We start from the raw sequence: 17,912 nt of genomic DNA on the forward strand, positions 1-17,912 counted from the left end.
TCCACAGAAAATAAATGGTTGCAGCCCTACATTGGTTTATTACCTGCAAAACTATTCCGACTGCAGCCGCAGCTCTGCTGTGCGTTAATAGCGCTAATTATCTAATATTAGCATGCTCACACGCTGAACTAAAACAGTGAACATGTACACTCGTTTTCCATTGGGAGAAACTCGGGGGTGCATTTCTAATGTCAAACAGCAAATAGAAAGTAGCATTGCTGCTTTGTTTTTCTGTATCCCCCTTCCACCACTTCGTCCCGGTCGGTATACAGACCTGAGATCAAGTGTTTGGTTCAAAAGAAAGCACATCAGAGAGCACTTCCACTCCGAGACAAAAAGAAAGGGATACGTGATGATTTAGCCAATGGAGTGGTCTCAAAGAAATGCCAAACTCTTGCTATCTCTGTAGCAGCTTTAATGTTAAAGATTGTCCCTTTTCTTTTTATTCCCTGAAGGGCAGATTTCAATGGAGCACATTCTGCTCTGAATTTGACAGCATGCACTTAACTAACGTCCTCCCCAGCAGCCAGAGTACAAAACGATGTGTGTGGAAAGCTATTGAAACCATTCCCAATACGATAAAAGCACTGGTTTACAGAGACACGCAGGAAGGAAGGAGGTCAGAAAGAAGTAGCCATAGATTGAGATTTGTTGCTACGAGGATATTGTAGGAGTTTTCAGGATGGAAAACATAGATGTCACTCTGGTTCACCACCATGTCAGCTTATGTACCTGGAGGATGAGTTACATAGAGTGTGTATGTGTGTTCGTGTGTTTGTCTGCTGCTATGAATGGTGGTGATTGAGCTGAAAAACTCCCCCCCCTCACAATATTATCTCCCTCCAGCTGTGAGGAGTGGATCTCAAGCTGAATGGCAGATTACAGTTAGCCCGTCCCATTGTCCTCAACACATGAGGCATACACTGCCTTCATCGGTACGTATGGCTGTCCGTCTGCCTGCCAGCGTGCGTTTACGTGTGTGTGTGTGTGTGTGTGTGTGTGTGTGTGTGTGTGTGTGTGTGTGTGTGTGTGTGTGTGTGTGTGTGTGTGTGTGTGTGTGGAAGCACCTGACCCCGGTGATAATGGCATTCAGACTTGTGACAGGCAAAATTAGCATACATAGTGGCTGAGATTTATTTTCGGGAGAGGGTGCGGGGGAATGTTTTCACAGAATTGATGGCACCTGGTTCAGCCAAAAAAAAAAGAAAAATATGTCCACTGTATTTGTACTTTCTTTTGCTATCTGTGAAGATGCCCTTAAGTTAAGTGCAGAGAAGAAGAACACAGTAGTCTCCGGGGAGATACAGCCTTCTTTTGGATCGGGTTCAGGCTTCATTAGTTGGCTTCAGAGGGACATCGTGTGATGTTGGGGGTTTTTTTTATGTTCATATGGTGACTGATCCCACTTTAAAGGCTGAAAAAAGCACTGAGCCAAGGGAGTTAAAATGTGGGAATCCCTCTACATCTGCTGTAGTTTGATAAGTCTTTCCTGCAGAACAAGTAATGTGCCCACATTGCTGGCAGCAACATGAGTGGAGCATGAATCCAAAGTTTGTAGGGAGCTTTAGCCGTGAAAAGCCATATGAACCGACTTAGAAAACAGCATTCAAACAGAAACGCTGAGTTCAACGGCAGACGCAATGCTCGACTGACCTCTTAGATCTAGAAACAGGATGCCACAGTGAGACAAGAAGTTGTACCAAAGTTGATTTTTGCTGATCCTTGTAAGAGAGTTATTAGTGCTGAGATGAATTTGCACAATTCAAACTTCACACAACAGATGTTTGTGAAATGTGTCAAACGATAATTTGATTTATTTCAACATGGTGCCGTTCACATTAATGTGGCTATCGTGGCTCTATTTGCACTCTCCGCCTCGCTTGTAGGGATTCGAGGAAACAAAAAGTCCTACAAACCAGCTCGTTCCCTGCAGCTTTCCACAAAACAAGAATTTTTACATTAATAATTTCAATAGTTTGTTTACCAGTGTCACTGAAAGTAAAATCAGAAATTAACCATCTGGAAGGGCATTTTGCTAACTCCATTTAGGATCCCCAGTTGTGTACTAAATGTTGTGTGCTAAAGTTTTCGTGTCTAGGTCATTTTTAAGTGATGACATTTAGCTGGTGTGAAAAGCACTTTAGAATATAAAAATGTTCCAACATGTTAGTATTTTAATGGTTGTACTTGTGTTATTCACGTTTGAAAAAAAACTTTATTGTTGTATTGTTTTCCTTTCAAAATAAAATACAGACTTTGGCACGGCAGGTCAATTTGTTGTAAAAAAAAATAAAAAATAAATCACTTTTAAATAGTTTTGTCTGAGATGCAGATTTAAAACATTTAAATAAGAGAAAAAAACATTTGTTGAAAACAGAAATTAAATAACGTCCCACTCGACGTAAGCGTAGATTCATTTTGATTAAGTGAGCTCGGGAGGTCAGAGGTCAAGGTGAGCTGCAGCACAGACAGCGAGCTGCTTGTTGGAGGTTTGTGTCCCGTGGATACCCGCAGTCATGTGACTTCCACGCCGCCACAGTGCCCCGCTGACTGTTCACCCACAGAGGCCGGAGCTGATGTGCAGAAACACATGTTGGTGTTCAACTCATGCGCAGGAATGTCTCTGATCTGCAGATGTTGATTATTCGCTGCGGCACTGCACTCTTGGGCGCCGTACTGTATCTAATAACTGCTCTGACACTTGAGAATGTGTGAGTGAGAGCCACGTCGAGTCATTAGGGGGCGTTTTAAGTGCACTCAGCATTAGTGATTAAGTGCACTTAGAACATAAAGGCTCCCTTCACGGGGTGATGAGAAGGCGTGTAATGTTGGCACTCGCTCAACGCATCGATAACACGCAATACAGCTCTCGCTCATATCTCGGCGTGCGTGCGTGCGGTTGTGTGCCTGGTGGCCACGTGTGTTTACCCTTGTTCTCAGGCAATGGGAGACGAAACACGGACACACACACACACACACACACACACACACACACACACACACACACACACACACACACACACACACGCGGAGGGCTGTGCTTACACAGGAGAGAGAAATAGGCTGTCTTTTTCTTTTATGTTTCCATACATTGTGATTGTATTTGACAGATAGACACATAATCATACGGCCTCACACACAAATGGATGTTATTGTAAGCAGGCACATGAAAAATGAAACATACTATAAACAACTGGACTGTGCCATTATAACCCACCCACCCCCTCCTCCCACACACACACACACACACACACACACACACACACACACACACACACACACACACACACACATACACACACCCACACACTGCAGCACACAGTGAGATACTGTGGGAGACGTAATTGCAGTAAAAATGGAAGTGATACGACTTCCCCTCGAGACAGGAGGAGAAAAAAGATAAGAGGAAGACAAGGATGAGAGAGATGGAAGTCGGTGGTCGATTGCAGAGGAGGAGGAGGAGAAATACCAGTTGCTCACATACAGCTGGAATATCATCCAGATGTTCCAGCGGGGAGACAAGAATAGAAAAATAGATAAGAGACACAAGGCCAAAAAAAAAATTTGATCTCACTTCTAGTTTGTCTATATCAGCATAAAAAGTGTGAATATAAGAGATTGCGTCTCCTAAATCGAACATGTGTATCTGTATCTAAAAGAGTGAAAACAGAGATGGAGGCAGCAGCCTGTTCCAATGGGTTCAACGCTGAACATTTCAGATTTCAAAGTGTTTCATCAGCAGGAGTTTACTGAATTGTAAAACCACCTTCTCACTTTATGCACTTATGGTTTTGAGACCTATAGTCTGTTTTATGTGTATTTCTCTTTATTCAAACTTTCCAAACCTGCATCTTTTATTTAAGTTCATTCTTCTTTCTACCAATCACTGAGACCTATTTAATCACTTAGTGACACTTAGTCACTTTATTGTCAAATGTTAAGAAGGAAGAAGGTATGCTGGGAAATGCCAATTTGTTTGTGTCATGACGTTACTCCTTATCATTTGTGATATGTCATGTGTGGGAGGTGTTCGAGACGAGATGAGGGGCCAAAGAAAAAGATTTGCAGCGGGGACAATTACAATTGTGTTGCGCTGCACCGTCAACATCAAGAGATTTCAGGGAGAAATGGATTAATGTTTGTTTACCGGCACAACGGCAACATAAAACTCAGTAAAAGCAAAATGCATGCACAGTGTGGACAGGGTAACTGCTGCCAGTGACTCTGGCCTCCTGTTTCCAGTGTTAGTCTTCATTAAACAGCTTTCTAGGATGCTTACTGAAGTCACAGTTTGAGGCCTAAATTGGATTTATGTCCTGCTATTGTCACGTCAAAGGCAAAGCATCGCATTGGGGGATGCAAAAAGCAGTCTCTGCTACAGATAACAGACACGCTGTCACACTGTTATAAAATGTGCAAATGTGCAACCTAACAGAAAAAACACTGTTTTCCACATGGGACACATTTGATCACATGTTTACCACACGGGACACATTTGATCACGTTTACCACACGGGACACATTTGATCACGTTTTCCACACGGGACACATTTGATCACGTTTTCCACACGGGACACATTTGATCACATGTTTTCCACACGGGACACATTTGATCACGTTTTCCACAGGGGACACATTTGATCACATGTTTACCACACGGGACACATTTGATCACGTTTTCCACACGGGACACATTTGATCACATGTTTACCACACGGGACACATTTGATCACATTTTCCACGTGGGACACATTTGATCACATGTTTACCACACGGGACACATTTGATCACGTTTTCCACACGGGACACATTTGATCACGTTTTCCACACGGGACACATTTGATCACGTTTTCCACACGGGACACATTTGATCACATTTTCCACGTGGGACACATTTGATCACATGTTTTCCACACGGGACACATTTGATCACGTTTTCCACATGGGACATGTATGATAACATCAGGAAAATATGTGGAAAAGTTCCCACATAGGAATCTACATGGACTTCACACATAACACCATGAAAATGTTCGAAATGTTTCTCGTGGGCAAAATACATGTACATGTTCACAATTATGTGCCTTGCGGCCACATTTGGATATGTGTAATGTGATTACATTTTGTTAATTAATTGTTACCTAATAGTGATTAATTCCATAGTTTATGGTATGAAGCTCTCACCATCGCCGTTCTAAACAGTCGGTGTGTGTTAAGTCTTTCTAGGGCTCGTCTGGTGCACAGGAAGTGAAGGCTTTTCTATATCTGGCAGCAGCAACTGTGGTTTGTTTGAACAAAATATAGAAGGATGAGGAGCGTTACCTGCCACCTACACAAAATCAAAAGGCTTTACAGTACAGCCAACACTCTTTCATTGACAAATGGTCTCTGGGAGATGCAGAGAAAAAACACTGTACGAACACAATAAGCAACAGCAACACAGGCAAAACCTGAATGAAAAGCTGACGGCTTTAAACAGTTTTTAAGTTACGATACACCCGTTAAATGCTTTCACTCCGACAAAGAATATAGCATCACCACTCGTTTTTGTTATCTGATTCCCCACTTACTTTTGCTTTAGTCGTGTTTCTGCACATCCGGAGCGTTTTAGATTGAATTGACACACCGCAAGTTTCTCCCGCTCGCTCTCATTTGTTGCCCCATTTCACACTTGTGGGGCTGTCACACTGAAATAAACCCTATTTAGTGAAGCTTGTCTGAACTGGGATTATAACATAATTAACTTTTTAGTTTTGTTTGCTCATAATGTGAAAATCTCATTACTCCTTGGACATATCTCCCAAAAAGTTTGCAGAGAATTTCCAGCAGGGTTGAGATATTCTGTCTATCTGCAAGTTTCTTCGAGAGGAGAGATGCAGGGGAGGGTGGATCAGTGAGCCGTTCAGCACAGGTCAGTGGTGGCTATTCCCTCGGAGGCAGGCGTGTGTGTGTGTGTGTGTGTGTGTGTGTGTGTGTGTGTGTGTGTGTGTGTGTGTGTGTGTGTGTGTGGCTTCCCTGGTCTCCAGTTAGACTTACAGCCACTGAAGCATAGTGACAAAACACACACCGAGCGGCACACACGTTTTCTTCTTAGTAAATACTCAGCTTGATATTGGACCTCAGAGACCTGCATCCCGGCCTGTGACTGATGTGGCATCCGCACAGCTTTTGCTGTATGTTTGGACATCACATCTAATCTGTGTTCATCAGGATCATGGAAGGTGTTTTCTTTACGCTCCACTGATCTGTGATGCGAGTTTGGGGGAATCGATATCCTGATTACAGAGCCTGTGTTACCACGTGCTGCTCCAGTGGGGATGCCTCAGGCCAGCATGTCCTGTTGACTTTGATGCATTCAAAGTCCCGGCTGTATCTAGAGAGAAAGCGCGTGTATTTGTAAGTGTGCATGTGTGTGTGTTCCTGTTCATGCACAAAGGTAGCTGGAGCCAGTTGACATCCGCTTAATGTCAATTTATAAAGTCCCTGAAGGCTTGTTCTTCTGCATTATATATATATATATTAGTGTATATGTATGATAATTATTAATATTACATATGATATTTAATATCAATTATAGGTAGATAGAACCCAACAGTTCAACAATTCCCACGTAAGCTAGGAAGAAAAAAACTGCCTTTTAACAGGAAGAAACCTCCGACAGGAGCAGGCTCAGAGGTGGACACGATCTGCCTCGACCGGTTGGATTTATGATACAGATAGATAATATAGAGCAATATCTACATATAGATACAGATATATCTATGTATAGATATTGATATATGATATTTGCTCCCTGAGATTTTAAAAAGGTGTTTGTCATATTTTGGGCTCTGCAGGCATGCGGACTTTAAGCTCATGCAAAATAGATGAGTAATTAATCTCCAGCAGTGACAAGCGAAATAGCTCCTTTGTAAAATAAAAGAGACAAGAGATAGACGGATGGCACTGGTACTGGAGGAGGAAAGCAATGCAGTCATTTAATGCTCAGCGTGGCGGTAAACAACTCTGCTCTTCTGGATTCCATACAACGCTCCTTCTCTCTCTGTCATGGATGTTGGACTTGAACATCTGTCAATAGTTGGACTTATTTTTCCCACCGACTGTTGGTGCTCTGGAGTCTGTCAAGCATGATACAACGTGAAAAGCATTTTTTGAAGAGTTGACTACTAACATGATATCCAGCCCTTTTATTGGCAGACAGAAACCATTCACGCCCTATTTTACATATGTGTGGGTACCACCTGCAGTTAAGCTACAAAATCAGAGCAAATATAAGTGTCTGTCCAACGACAAACTCCAGCTGTCACAGGTGCAATTTTTTTGTAGGTTGATGTGGTTTACAGTAAAGTTCCCATTTGCCGAACACAGAAACACCCACACATGTAATGCCCTTTTGCACCTCGCAGCATTCAGCAGTCTGAGACCAAGATTTTATCAGTGCAATCTCTGACATGCAATAAAGTTACACTATTGTTGTTGCTGCACGGTATTATGTCACCTCAAGTCAGACATATTTGTGCCAGTGAAGCATCATATCCTTGCAACTGTACCAGTGACCACCGGTGGGTCTTAGTAGTGGGCCTAATGAGTTAAAACACAGCATCTCTATGGGCTGTGTGTAAGAAACTCTACCATCGCTGCAACTACATTTCAAGACAAATGCTCGACTTTAACATCACCGCGCACGAGCTGCTGTTCGGTCCGCCCTTCGGAGTGGCCGTGCAAACGTTAATGTGAACAGGGTTTCCAGGTGACAATCACAGTGAAGGAAACTGAAGCTGTGAGCAACGCTGCACGGAAGAGTTTTCAAATTGACACGTACAGCAAAATGCCAACAGAATAATTGTACATGTGGAGCATAGATACAGGCGAACAACGGAGACGAACCGTTCCTGTGAATGTCATCTCTTAGCTTGTTTTCACATCAATGCGCCCTTCTGGCCAGTAAGCAGAAATCCTACCTGGTTTTCTTGCAAATTTAAGTTAATATTAAGTTGGACTGTCGTGTAAAATCTCACCTAAAATAAAAATCAAACAAACCACAGTCATATTGTTCAGTGATTCATCTCCACTTTAAACTTAGGCCAGAATATTACATGTGTTTATGAAAAGGTTTCATACTGAAAAGAAGTGCACCGCGACAATGTCGTATTGTGTGCATGAGTATCAGGTGTCAGGCTTTGCATAGAATAGTTGTTCCCAGCATTTAGACAGTTCAGATTCAATTTAGATTAAAATACTGAACACGATGGGTTTTTTTTGTCTTTTGGGAGACTTATGTGTTACTGAACAATCTGCTCTGAGGCTCCTCTGCCTCTTACTGAGTGGTGTGTGAAACATCTGGAGCGATGTACGGTCAGTATTAGGTAGTTAACCTCTGTCTGGTAGCTTTTAAGCCCTGGAAATAACAGTGCAACCTCAAGTGTTGAGCAGAATCTGTTGGGCTTTTTCCAGCAGACTATACGAACGCTCTCGAAAGCCGGGACGGGACAAGAATTTTTTTGAGTTGTACGTTCCCATGTGAACTTCTACATTTTACTTCCAGTGAACTTTCAAGCTTGCTTTAGAGCTAGCTTTTACTTAAGCTAACAGGATTTTATATATTTATAAATTTTTCTGTTCATGTCAGGATGACTCATCAATCAGTGGGTGTCCTGTGCTTTGATCTCCTTCCAGAATTTTTCTTTTTTACTTTGAGCTGCATTTGTTTCCCTCCTAATCTCCAGGTTCTCCATTTCGTCTTTTTATTAATTTACGTATTGATTTTCATATTTGAAGAATTGAGATTATCTTCTTTTATTTTGTATTCCAACTCCGGTTCCAATTTGTGCCCTTGTTATTGTCTCCAGTCCAGTTGGATAATGATTCGGAGAGCTGATGCTCAGTCAGACTCACCGCCAGACAGACAGTAATGAGGGAAGGAATACTGATTAGTGCAATGAGTGGTTTGTCCCTGGTTGTTTCATTATATACTTTGGATTGGAAGCCATTTTTAACTTGAGTTTCCTTAGAGACAGAAAGGTGGCAAAACCATCGTGAGGCATGAGGTCGCTTGTGGACATGAAGCATCTGGTTTACTGAAGTGTCCTTGAGCAAACGAGCAGATCTTTTAAAACTGTGAGAAGGCTGTTATCTCTTTCCCCATCCCCGGGTTTGTGACCTCCCGACAAAAGGGCAAAGAGAAAAGAAGATTTCTCTGCAGGAATTAATAAAATATCACATTGCTGTCAAAAGGGTCTCAGTGGGGTATTTTTAATCATCAAATATATTGTATGACTAATAATGGAGCCTGGGTCTGGTGAGGATGGCGGCCAGTAATATAACATGAAGCAGCAAAAAAGAAATGCAAATGTTCTTTTCAGTTGTCATAACTGTGGTTCAGATGTGATTACATTAATATGTAAATATTATATATATATTATATATTAGATCATGTACAGTCCACATACAGTATGGCCACATTGACATCCTAGTCAACAAAGTTGATTTTATTTCCTTGTCATTTGGTACATGTCACATATTTTAAATAGCAGATTATAGTTTTTAGCTACAATATTTGACAGTTGAACTATTGGACGATTGGTCAGTCCAGCACTTGGGTTCAGACCAAGCGGTAACCCACTGTGATGTTACCCATTGCTTTGTGTGCTGTTGTTTTAAAGCCTCAGGTCTGGTATGTCAGTCAATCGCCATCTTGTTATTTTTTTTTTTTTTTTTTTGCCAGAAGTGACCGTATTTGGACAAGATAGAGAGGAGTGAAGGGTGGATCTGACAGAACCAGAGGACACTGTGCACCCCAGGCATTTCAAGCAGACCAATCACACCCCCCAAACATACCGCTCATTGAGGCCTAATAGCTAATTAATTACATTTTTATTGTATTTTCAGACGGAGAATCAGAACACTGATCAGAATGAGTGACTTTTAGCTCATGAAATCATCATGATGCATGGGGGGGGGAAAAATGATTGACTTTGAATTCATGAGTGAATCTGACTCTTTTTGAATGGAAGCTTATTAGTCACAGGTTTTTGGAACCAGCCGTTAGTCGTATTACACTCGGTGGTATTGCACTTTAAGGTACGTCCGCATTGGCTTCACTTTTCAGACCTGGAGACTTCATCCATTTTCATATGCAGACTACGGTAAAGACAGAAGTGTCCCAGTCACTGTTGTGTGGATTAACTTCAATGTTCCTGCAGACATTCATGTTCTCCACAAAATGAAACCTGCTTACGTCTCGCACCACCAGAGGCTCAGTTATCTCCTTCCCACTAAAATATCCCAAACAGTTACTACGCTGTAAATGAATTGGAACAAACATTTTATAAACACATTCATGGTTTTCTGATGTATCTTCTGGTTTATTTTAGCCTCTTGCGCCACTATGAGGTTAACATTTGTGGTTGTGTCTGAAAACTCGACATGGAGGCTGATCGATGCTAATTGCTTGATGTTTCATTTGGCACCGTCAGAACAATGAAATTGAAACTTGGCAAAATAGCAAATGTAAGTGTTAGCATGCAACACCACAGCCGTTTAGCATTGTCACTGTGAGCTTGTAGCATGCTGTGGTAGCCTCACATTGCTGCCAGCATGGCTTCAGACTTGTAATGTAGTAGCAAGAAGTCCAGCCATACATGGGTAGCCGACTGCATTGTGGTCAAATTCTTGCATAACCAAACTTATGATTCATTATAGCCGACTCATTCCATTTCTTTGTGTTGCAAAGATGATCAAGTTAAACGATTCCCTCCATCCCACATAACTTGCTTTATAGCATATTGTCAACAGCAATCTCACAGCCTCTGTTTGTTTATGTTATAATATTCATGCTATTGTGTTTGTCTGTGTCAATGCAGAACTTCGATCACTTCATCTTCGCGTTCTTTGCCATTGAGATGGTGCTCAAGATGGTGGCTATGGGGATTTTTGGGAAGAAGTGTTACCTTGGAGACACGTGGAACCGCTTGGACTTCTTCATAGTGTTGGCTGGGTGAGTTACACAATCGCGCACGCAAACACAAACACAAACACAAACACAAACACACAGGTGGCCAGGCAGAACCGCTCATAAACACTGGAGGCTGGCACACGAAGCAGTTCAATCACGTGCAACAAATGTGGGCAGAAAGTCAGGGTCTGAGGGTGCAGCGACAGATTCATGGACAGAATCTATAAAGGACGATAGATGGTCTAAATGTTCTTGTGTCACTCGAGGCTGACAAGCTGAATAAAACTATTTTTTAAGCAAGACTTCTAAATAACACCAGGCTACTTCCCCCGTGGGCTCCACCAGATTTGTCATTATACAACTTTCTCCTAAATGTCCTGTTGTTAACAAGTACTCCCTTAAATTCTGAAGTGCTCAGTGCTTTGTCAAAATGATGAAGAGTGTGAGACCAGATTTTAAAATGAGTCATGCAAAATATTTAGTTTTTTTACTTAAAATCTGTTCTGCACTTACAAGCTTCTCCTCTGTAACTTTAATGTATTTCCAGATTAAATGCATTTTTTTTCCTGAACATTAGTGCACATTACGCTCAATGCAGAAATTCACATACTTTATGGCCCCTGCATGCAGACGTCACATACATCGTTTATACACTAACATTCATGCAGATGCACGCCTACCAACAGGCAGATTATATACAGTCACATACACTGGGCATGCAAACTCCCTGACAAACAAACACACACAGTGATGCGCACACACACCATAATTTGATTAAACATGTTACAGAACATAGCCTGCTGCTTTCGGTCTGACATTTTCATCACACTGCATCCCCCGCTGCTTTTTAATGCCATCCTTCTGCCACAGCTTCTGTTGTCTATCAGTGGGAACAGGGCACATTTCCCTCTGTGTGTGTGTGTGTGTGTGTGTGTGTGTGTGTGTGTGTGTGTGTGTGTGTGTGTGTGTGTGTGTGTGTGTGTGTGTGTGTGTGTGTGTGTGTGTGTGTGTGTGTGTGTGACCATGCCAGTCAATGCATGTGCATTATATTGTCCTTCAGCAGCAGAGATGACACACTTGGCTCTTTCTTTGCTGTAAAAAAAAAACAGTATAACAACACGAACTCAGAGAGATCAGAGTCTCATTGGTCTGCAGTGAGAGACTCTTTTCCACAGTTGAAAATCCATCTTGGACCCTGAGCGTCTCCCTCAGCCCACATTCACTTTACTATTGCTCTCTTTTCTACCTGCATCATACACCTGAGCGGATAACTTTTAGGATTACAGATGCTTGAAACTGCTTCCCCATTGGTCATCCTGAGTCGGGGAGCAATCGATCCAATGCCAGAGCACCAGAAGGAAGTTGATGGGAAAAACCTCACAGTCTGATATTTAGGATCTCATCTACTGAGGGATTAGAAGGTCAATAAAAGGAGCTGAAGCCACAGCAACAAGCATAATACGTGTTTAATACTATTTTGGGGGGAATTCTTTTGTTAAATATTGTATAAATTAAACATTTGTTCAAATGGTAAAAAAATGCATTGAAAATCAATAAACTTTTGTATTTAATGTGAAAAAAAAAACATATTTCTAAATGTTTTTCATGCAAATTTCTTATTTTGAAAAGTAACTAGTAACTTTGAGAAATAAATGCAATGGAGTGGAAGGTACAACATTTCACTTAGAAGTCTGCTGCAGTAGAAGTATTATGTATGAAATGGAAAAACCCGCAGTACAGAAAAACAGTACTTGAGTTAGTGCACTTAATTACATTCCACCAATGAAGATGATTCATCTTCATCGCATCCTTACTTCCCTTCGATATTTTCCCGTCACTCTTTGCTCTGTAATAACTGAGAAAAATGTCCGATCACAACAAGAAACGTGGCAGAGAACAAGATATATTTCTCTGTACGTATCGACTGAGTCTGCATGTGTGTTGGCTTACATCACAGTGTAGGTGGTGTTTATACCTTCACGTGTGTTGGTGTTTTCATGGGTTATACTATTTGTGAACAACAACAAAAAAAAGAATCTCATCCGGACGGAGAGCCCCCAGACATGGGGGCGGGGGTGGGGGGGAGACAATGGTAACCTAGGTAACGGCTGACTGTCGAGCGTTTGATATATCCTGGCAACAGTGGTTAGGTCTGCGGAGGAAGGCTCTGATGAACTGTTTGTTTCTTTCCGAGACGATAATTACTGCTAAGCTGCTTTTTCAGCAGGTCTGAACTCTCTGCTCTCTGAAATCACCGCTCCGTCAGGAGGGAACGATGGAGGGACGGCTGCACGGGGCAGGTGGAGGATGCAGGAGGAGACGGAGATGTGCACGGGGAGAGTTTTCTAGCCTGTGAACGATTGGAGGGAGTGCAGGATGGATGTTGTGCTGCATTCGCATGATAAAGAGAAAATCGGTTTTAGGGGTTTTCGACTTAAACCGGAAAAAAAAAGTTCACATTAGTTTATTCGCTGGTGCGTGAAAACTCGCACTTAATGAATGTCTTTTTAATTTCACAAACATTCAATAACGGAAGTTGTTTGGCAAATTGCTTCACTGGAAATACTTTCACAGAGTTCAGTTTTGTGTCACTGTATGGGTGACCATAGAGGCCCTGGTTTAAAGAGTTTATTCGTTTGTCTTTCTGTCATAAGATATAAAGTACTTGCCCAATTTTCCTGAAAGTTGGTGGAGAGGTGTAGTATTGGCCGCGGAAAAACACATACGACTTTGTAATGCATTGGTTGGTGGACTGTTGGCCTGGATGGAGGTCGGATTGCCCTTATAGTTAGCGAACGTCATCATGTTAAGATGGTGAACATGCTGTGCGTTGAACCTGCGTTATCATTGGGAGCATTTTAGCATGCTGATATCAGCATTTCGCTCAAAGCTGGCGTCCACTTTTTGCTTCTGTGCGTGTGCACAGTTTTCCTGAGCAACGAGAAACTAGTAGTAGTCGTAATTATTTCAGACGTGCTCTCTTTTATCTTCAAATAAAGTGGTTTACCTAATTTAGCTGTTTTTAGCCTTTTACGTCCATTTGTTTTGGTCCTGTTGCCATGTTCCAGATCTCATCTTATTAATTATTTTGATGAGTAAAAATGTCATTATAATCAATAGAAATCATAGATTAAACTACAGAGACAAGACAAATCTGAATCTAGCGGTTTGATTGCTTCGTAGCCGAGTTTGTTATCTGATGTAGCGGCTCTGTGTCTGTGCATAAATGTGGAACCTCAAATAACTATTTTAATTGTACCATGAGGTCAGTATTTGACAGCATAATACAAATATAATGTGACAGGAGATATTAAATCGCAACAATTGTCTCCACTAATGCACTTCCATTTATCTCAAGATTTTCTAATTAGACCAGACAGCGTTTTGAACTAAGGCCAAATGAAACAGATTCATCAGTTCTTATCAAGACCCAATAAAAACACTCCATTTAGTTGAAACGCAGAAGTGTTTATTTGCATCAGAATGATGTGATTGTTACCAAGTAAACTAACCTCCATTGCGAGACTCTGCCGTGTTTTAAATGACATCGTATGAGATTGTTTTTGTTTATTTATGAATTTACTTATCGATTGGTGCAGTAGAGCCCCAATCGATAGTTGAGGGAGTCTAAGTAGCAGAGTGCAGCAGCACTTACTGTAGCAGAGAGGCTATTCTAGCCATAGCACATCAATCCGACTTTACACTCTCTCTGGGGGCTGTGATTCCTCCCGCAGAGAGACAGAAAGGAGAACCGAGGAGGTGACAGGAGGAAGGGCAATAGACTGACAGAGAGAGGCGGAGGCAGTCAGGTCGATTGTTTCATTGGAGTCAATATTTAATCTGGTCTGGTGTTGGAGGAGGGATGAAAATACTGATATTGGTTGTACGGGTCAGTTTGAAGAAATGTGATTTTTTTTTTTTATTATTTATTTAACTTCCTTCATCAAGTACCCGTAGATTAATCAATAATTTCTCACCTCCATCACATTAACAATTCAAACCAGTATCGTGGAAAAGCGTGACGTAAACACGCCGGCCAACTGCAGCAAAACGTGAGACAGCCACGCTTTGGTCTGTCAACGGCATACACGCATGTAAATGTCTTGTGATGCGGGATCATGTGACCAAGGTCCTGCAACAGAGGTCTTGAGACCGAGTACAAAGGACATTTTTGGGTGGCATTAGGAGGCAGGAGGGGTGGCTTATTGGTATTAGTCACAGATTGCCCTGCAGGATGTGCTTAGTTAGTAACCCCAACCGCGTGTTTTTGCTAAAAGTTTCATTTTCCTGTAAATCACATGGCTGCAAGCATGCAGTCGGTTTCATTTTGGTCCACAACAGGAAAATGTGTAACTTTCACGCCTGAACAGCGCAAAGCGTGGCTATCTCAAGTTTTGCTGTCTATTTCACGCTTTGCCGTGATTTCTGTCAACCAGATGTCCCTCCTGTAATCTAACTTCCGTCCGGAGTGACGCCCTCATGTTTGATAGTAGATCTTTGACGTTTTTTCCCAAAATGAGCTGCTTACCTGTCAAATCTTTGTTGTTTTTGCACCTGTGAAATTTTGACTTTCGTGTGGGAAATCAAGGGAATCAAGAGTGTTTTTATCTAATAAATGGAAAACATGTTCACACCAATATTTGCTAGCATGTACATGAGATAAAACACAACTGGTGCTTGAGAAGAATGTTTTTAGTTTTGGAGGATATTTTTTTTATGAAATGAAAAATTTGAATATATGATGGCGCCAAGCTTGGAAGGAACATGAACATCAATAATAGTAATTTCGTGGATGAGAGATTTCACTGTAAAACAAAGATTTCCATCCATTAGCTGTATTAGCATCAGAGGAAGTCATGGGGTCCCTACAATCAAATAAAGGTCCAAAAAAAACAAAAACAGAATCACATAACATTTATTTATCTTTCAGATTTCTCTCTCAGCCTCTTTGGGAGTTCCAAACTCCACGTTGTAATATAATTGCTCACTAATTATTGCTTAATAGTACAGGCACAGTTGAAAGGAATATTTTGAAATCAGTGAATTCATAGATTTAAGGAGCTGACAAGATGTTGCTGTTCTTTGTGCTTCTCAGTTAAAAATATGGAACATCTGCTGGACTGTGTCTGTTTTTTTTTAAGGGAGCTTTTAAAGTTCCTCAAAGTGGATGTTTAAAGTAAAGAGGGATAAAAATCAATCAAACTGTTTGTCCTCTCCAGAGAGGAAAGGAAGCAAAACTTTTACAGAAAGAGTAACCTTCCAGTCAATTTGAAAAGATTCTGGCACAAAGTCTTTACTCACCATTTTTAACATGGATGTAATCCTTTGCAGTACTTATATAAAGGTATCACTATTGAGTTGATTTGTATTTTGTCACACATTGTTATTTAAAATGCCAGCTTAGCACCTTTAACCGACTTTAAATATTTAGCGCATCCTCTCGAATTTCAGACCCGAGATTGAGTCAGACACAAGAGGGTGAGAAAGAAACCAAGAACCTGAACCTGAGCGTTGTCTCCTTTCTTCTCTTTATGATTTATTGATGACACTTTGGATCAGCTCCAGTGCACTGAGGGAGGCAGAGGAAGGAGGTGAGAGTGTGAGGGTGGAGAAGAAAAGTCAGGGGAGACAGAAACAGGTGGCGAAAGATGTCTACAGGAAAGGAAGAAGGAAACCAAGTGAGGAAGGCAGAGGGAGAGGCAGAAGTTGACAGAAAAAAAAAATCAAGGAGAGAAAACGAGGCAGAGTGGAAGAGAGGGGACACTGAAAAAAATGGAATTCCCCTTTATTTTATCCTTAATTAGACAGTTTAAAAAAACAACGACGATTTAAACACATTTGTTTGCTTTCTTCAGAAAATGAGATAAAACAATCCACATAAATCTCATGTCTTCTGCATTAAGTACAGATCTGCAGGCTGAGTGAAGCGTTTCGATTACGGTGGATTTAAGTTAAGTTACAGTGCAGTTCAGATGAGAGGTGGACCTGCTCAGCTGAGGCGGCACATTCACTAACTCCCAGCTGCCTCAACAATAATCCGCATCTTTATCTGAGTAATAACAAACATTCTCACCAATATTGCCTGAAGCTGCATCTCCACTGATGATACTGAGTCTACTCAACTCGACTTTACTCGCTTTTGGTATCAGGTACTTCTCTGGATTTTGTTTTCTAGTACCCCCGCAAGGTGACTGTTTCAACAGGGATGCAGCATGAAACCGCCAAGACGTCATTTTCAAAATCACCTCAATAAAATTGCCTTGTTTAACAATAGAACATCCCACAGATAGAAATTTGCTAATAATAATTCTTGGGACTTCAGTTGAGTGAACACAACACCTCAGGGGAAAGCTTTGCTCTGAACATGCTTCCTGTTCCTTGTTAGCGGTTGGGGCTTGCAGGAACACACATCGGTGAGGGAAAAGAGTTGGACTAGCTTCATTAAACACTTACTGGGTGGAAAACTTCCAAATATATGCAGAAACATGTATTTGCCTGGAACAAACTGCTCCTGGAAGCTTCTGGTCTGCAGTCTTTTCACGTCACCTTTTAGTATCCTTTCAGTTCGCTTGAAGCCCCAACCGACGTGGTATTAAAAATGGTACCAGATACCATCCACGCACATTGGAAAACCAAAGCAAAGTGAGTCGAGTCAAGCCCGTACCGTTAGTGGGGAGGGGGCTTTCGTCTGTCCAATATATCCTGGTGATTAGTCGTGTCCTCTGTTTACACCGGGAGCAGGATGACATGCGTTCACTCCAGGACTATTGTGACCCTAAACAACCCTAAATGACTCACAACACGGCCAGCTGGGTCTAACACGTGACCTCAACGACATTCAAGGTGCTGACAACCCCCGGAAAATGTTAAAGCCCGCAACTCGTCCTCCAGCCGGTTAGAACTGAAGAAGCCTTTCAGATGAGCGGTGAAACGTCTTCGAGCATTTTAAGGACGTCCA

General features: G+C 41.7%; 1 protein-coding gene across 1 annotated transcript in view; it reads left to right on the forward strand.

The window, feature by feature from the left end:
• The window catches only part of cacna1g (calcium channel, voltage-dependent, T type, alpha 1G subunit), a 182,819-nt gene that overhangs the window by 6,442 nt on the left and 158,465 nt on the right, over window positions 1–17,912 (forward strand). The window contains 1 exon segment of the mRNA XM_069156162.1: window positions 10,863–10,996. Coding sequence (XP_069012263.1) covers window positions 10,863–10,996 — 134 coding nt within the window.

This window comes from Embiotoca jacksoni, unplaced genomic scaffold (genome assembly GCF_022577435.1).
Source record: "Embiotoca jacksoni isolate LCO1_2020_lvr unplaced genomic scaffold, fEmbJac1.0.p SCAF_20, whole genome shotgun sequence".
NCBI lineage: Eukaryota > Metazoa > Chordata > Actinopteri > Embiotocidae > Embiotoca > Embiotoca jacksoni.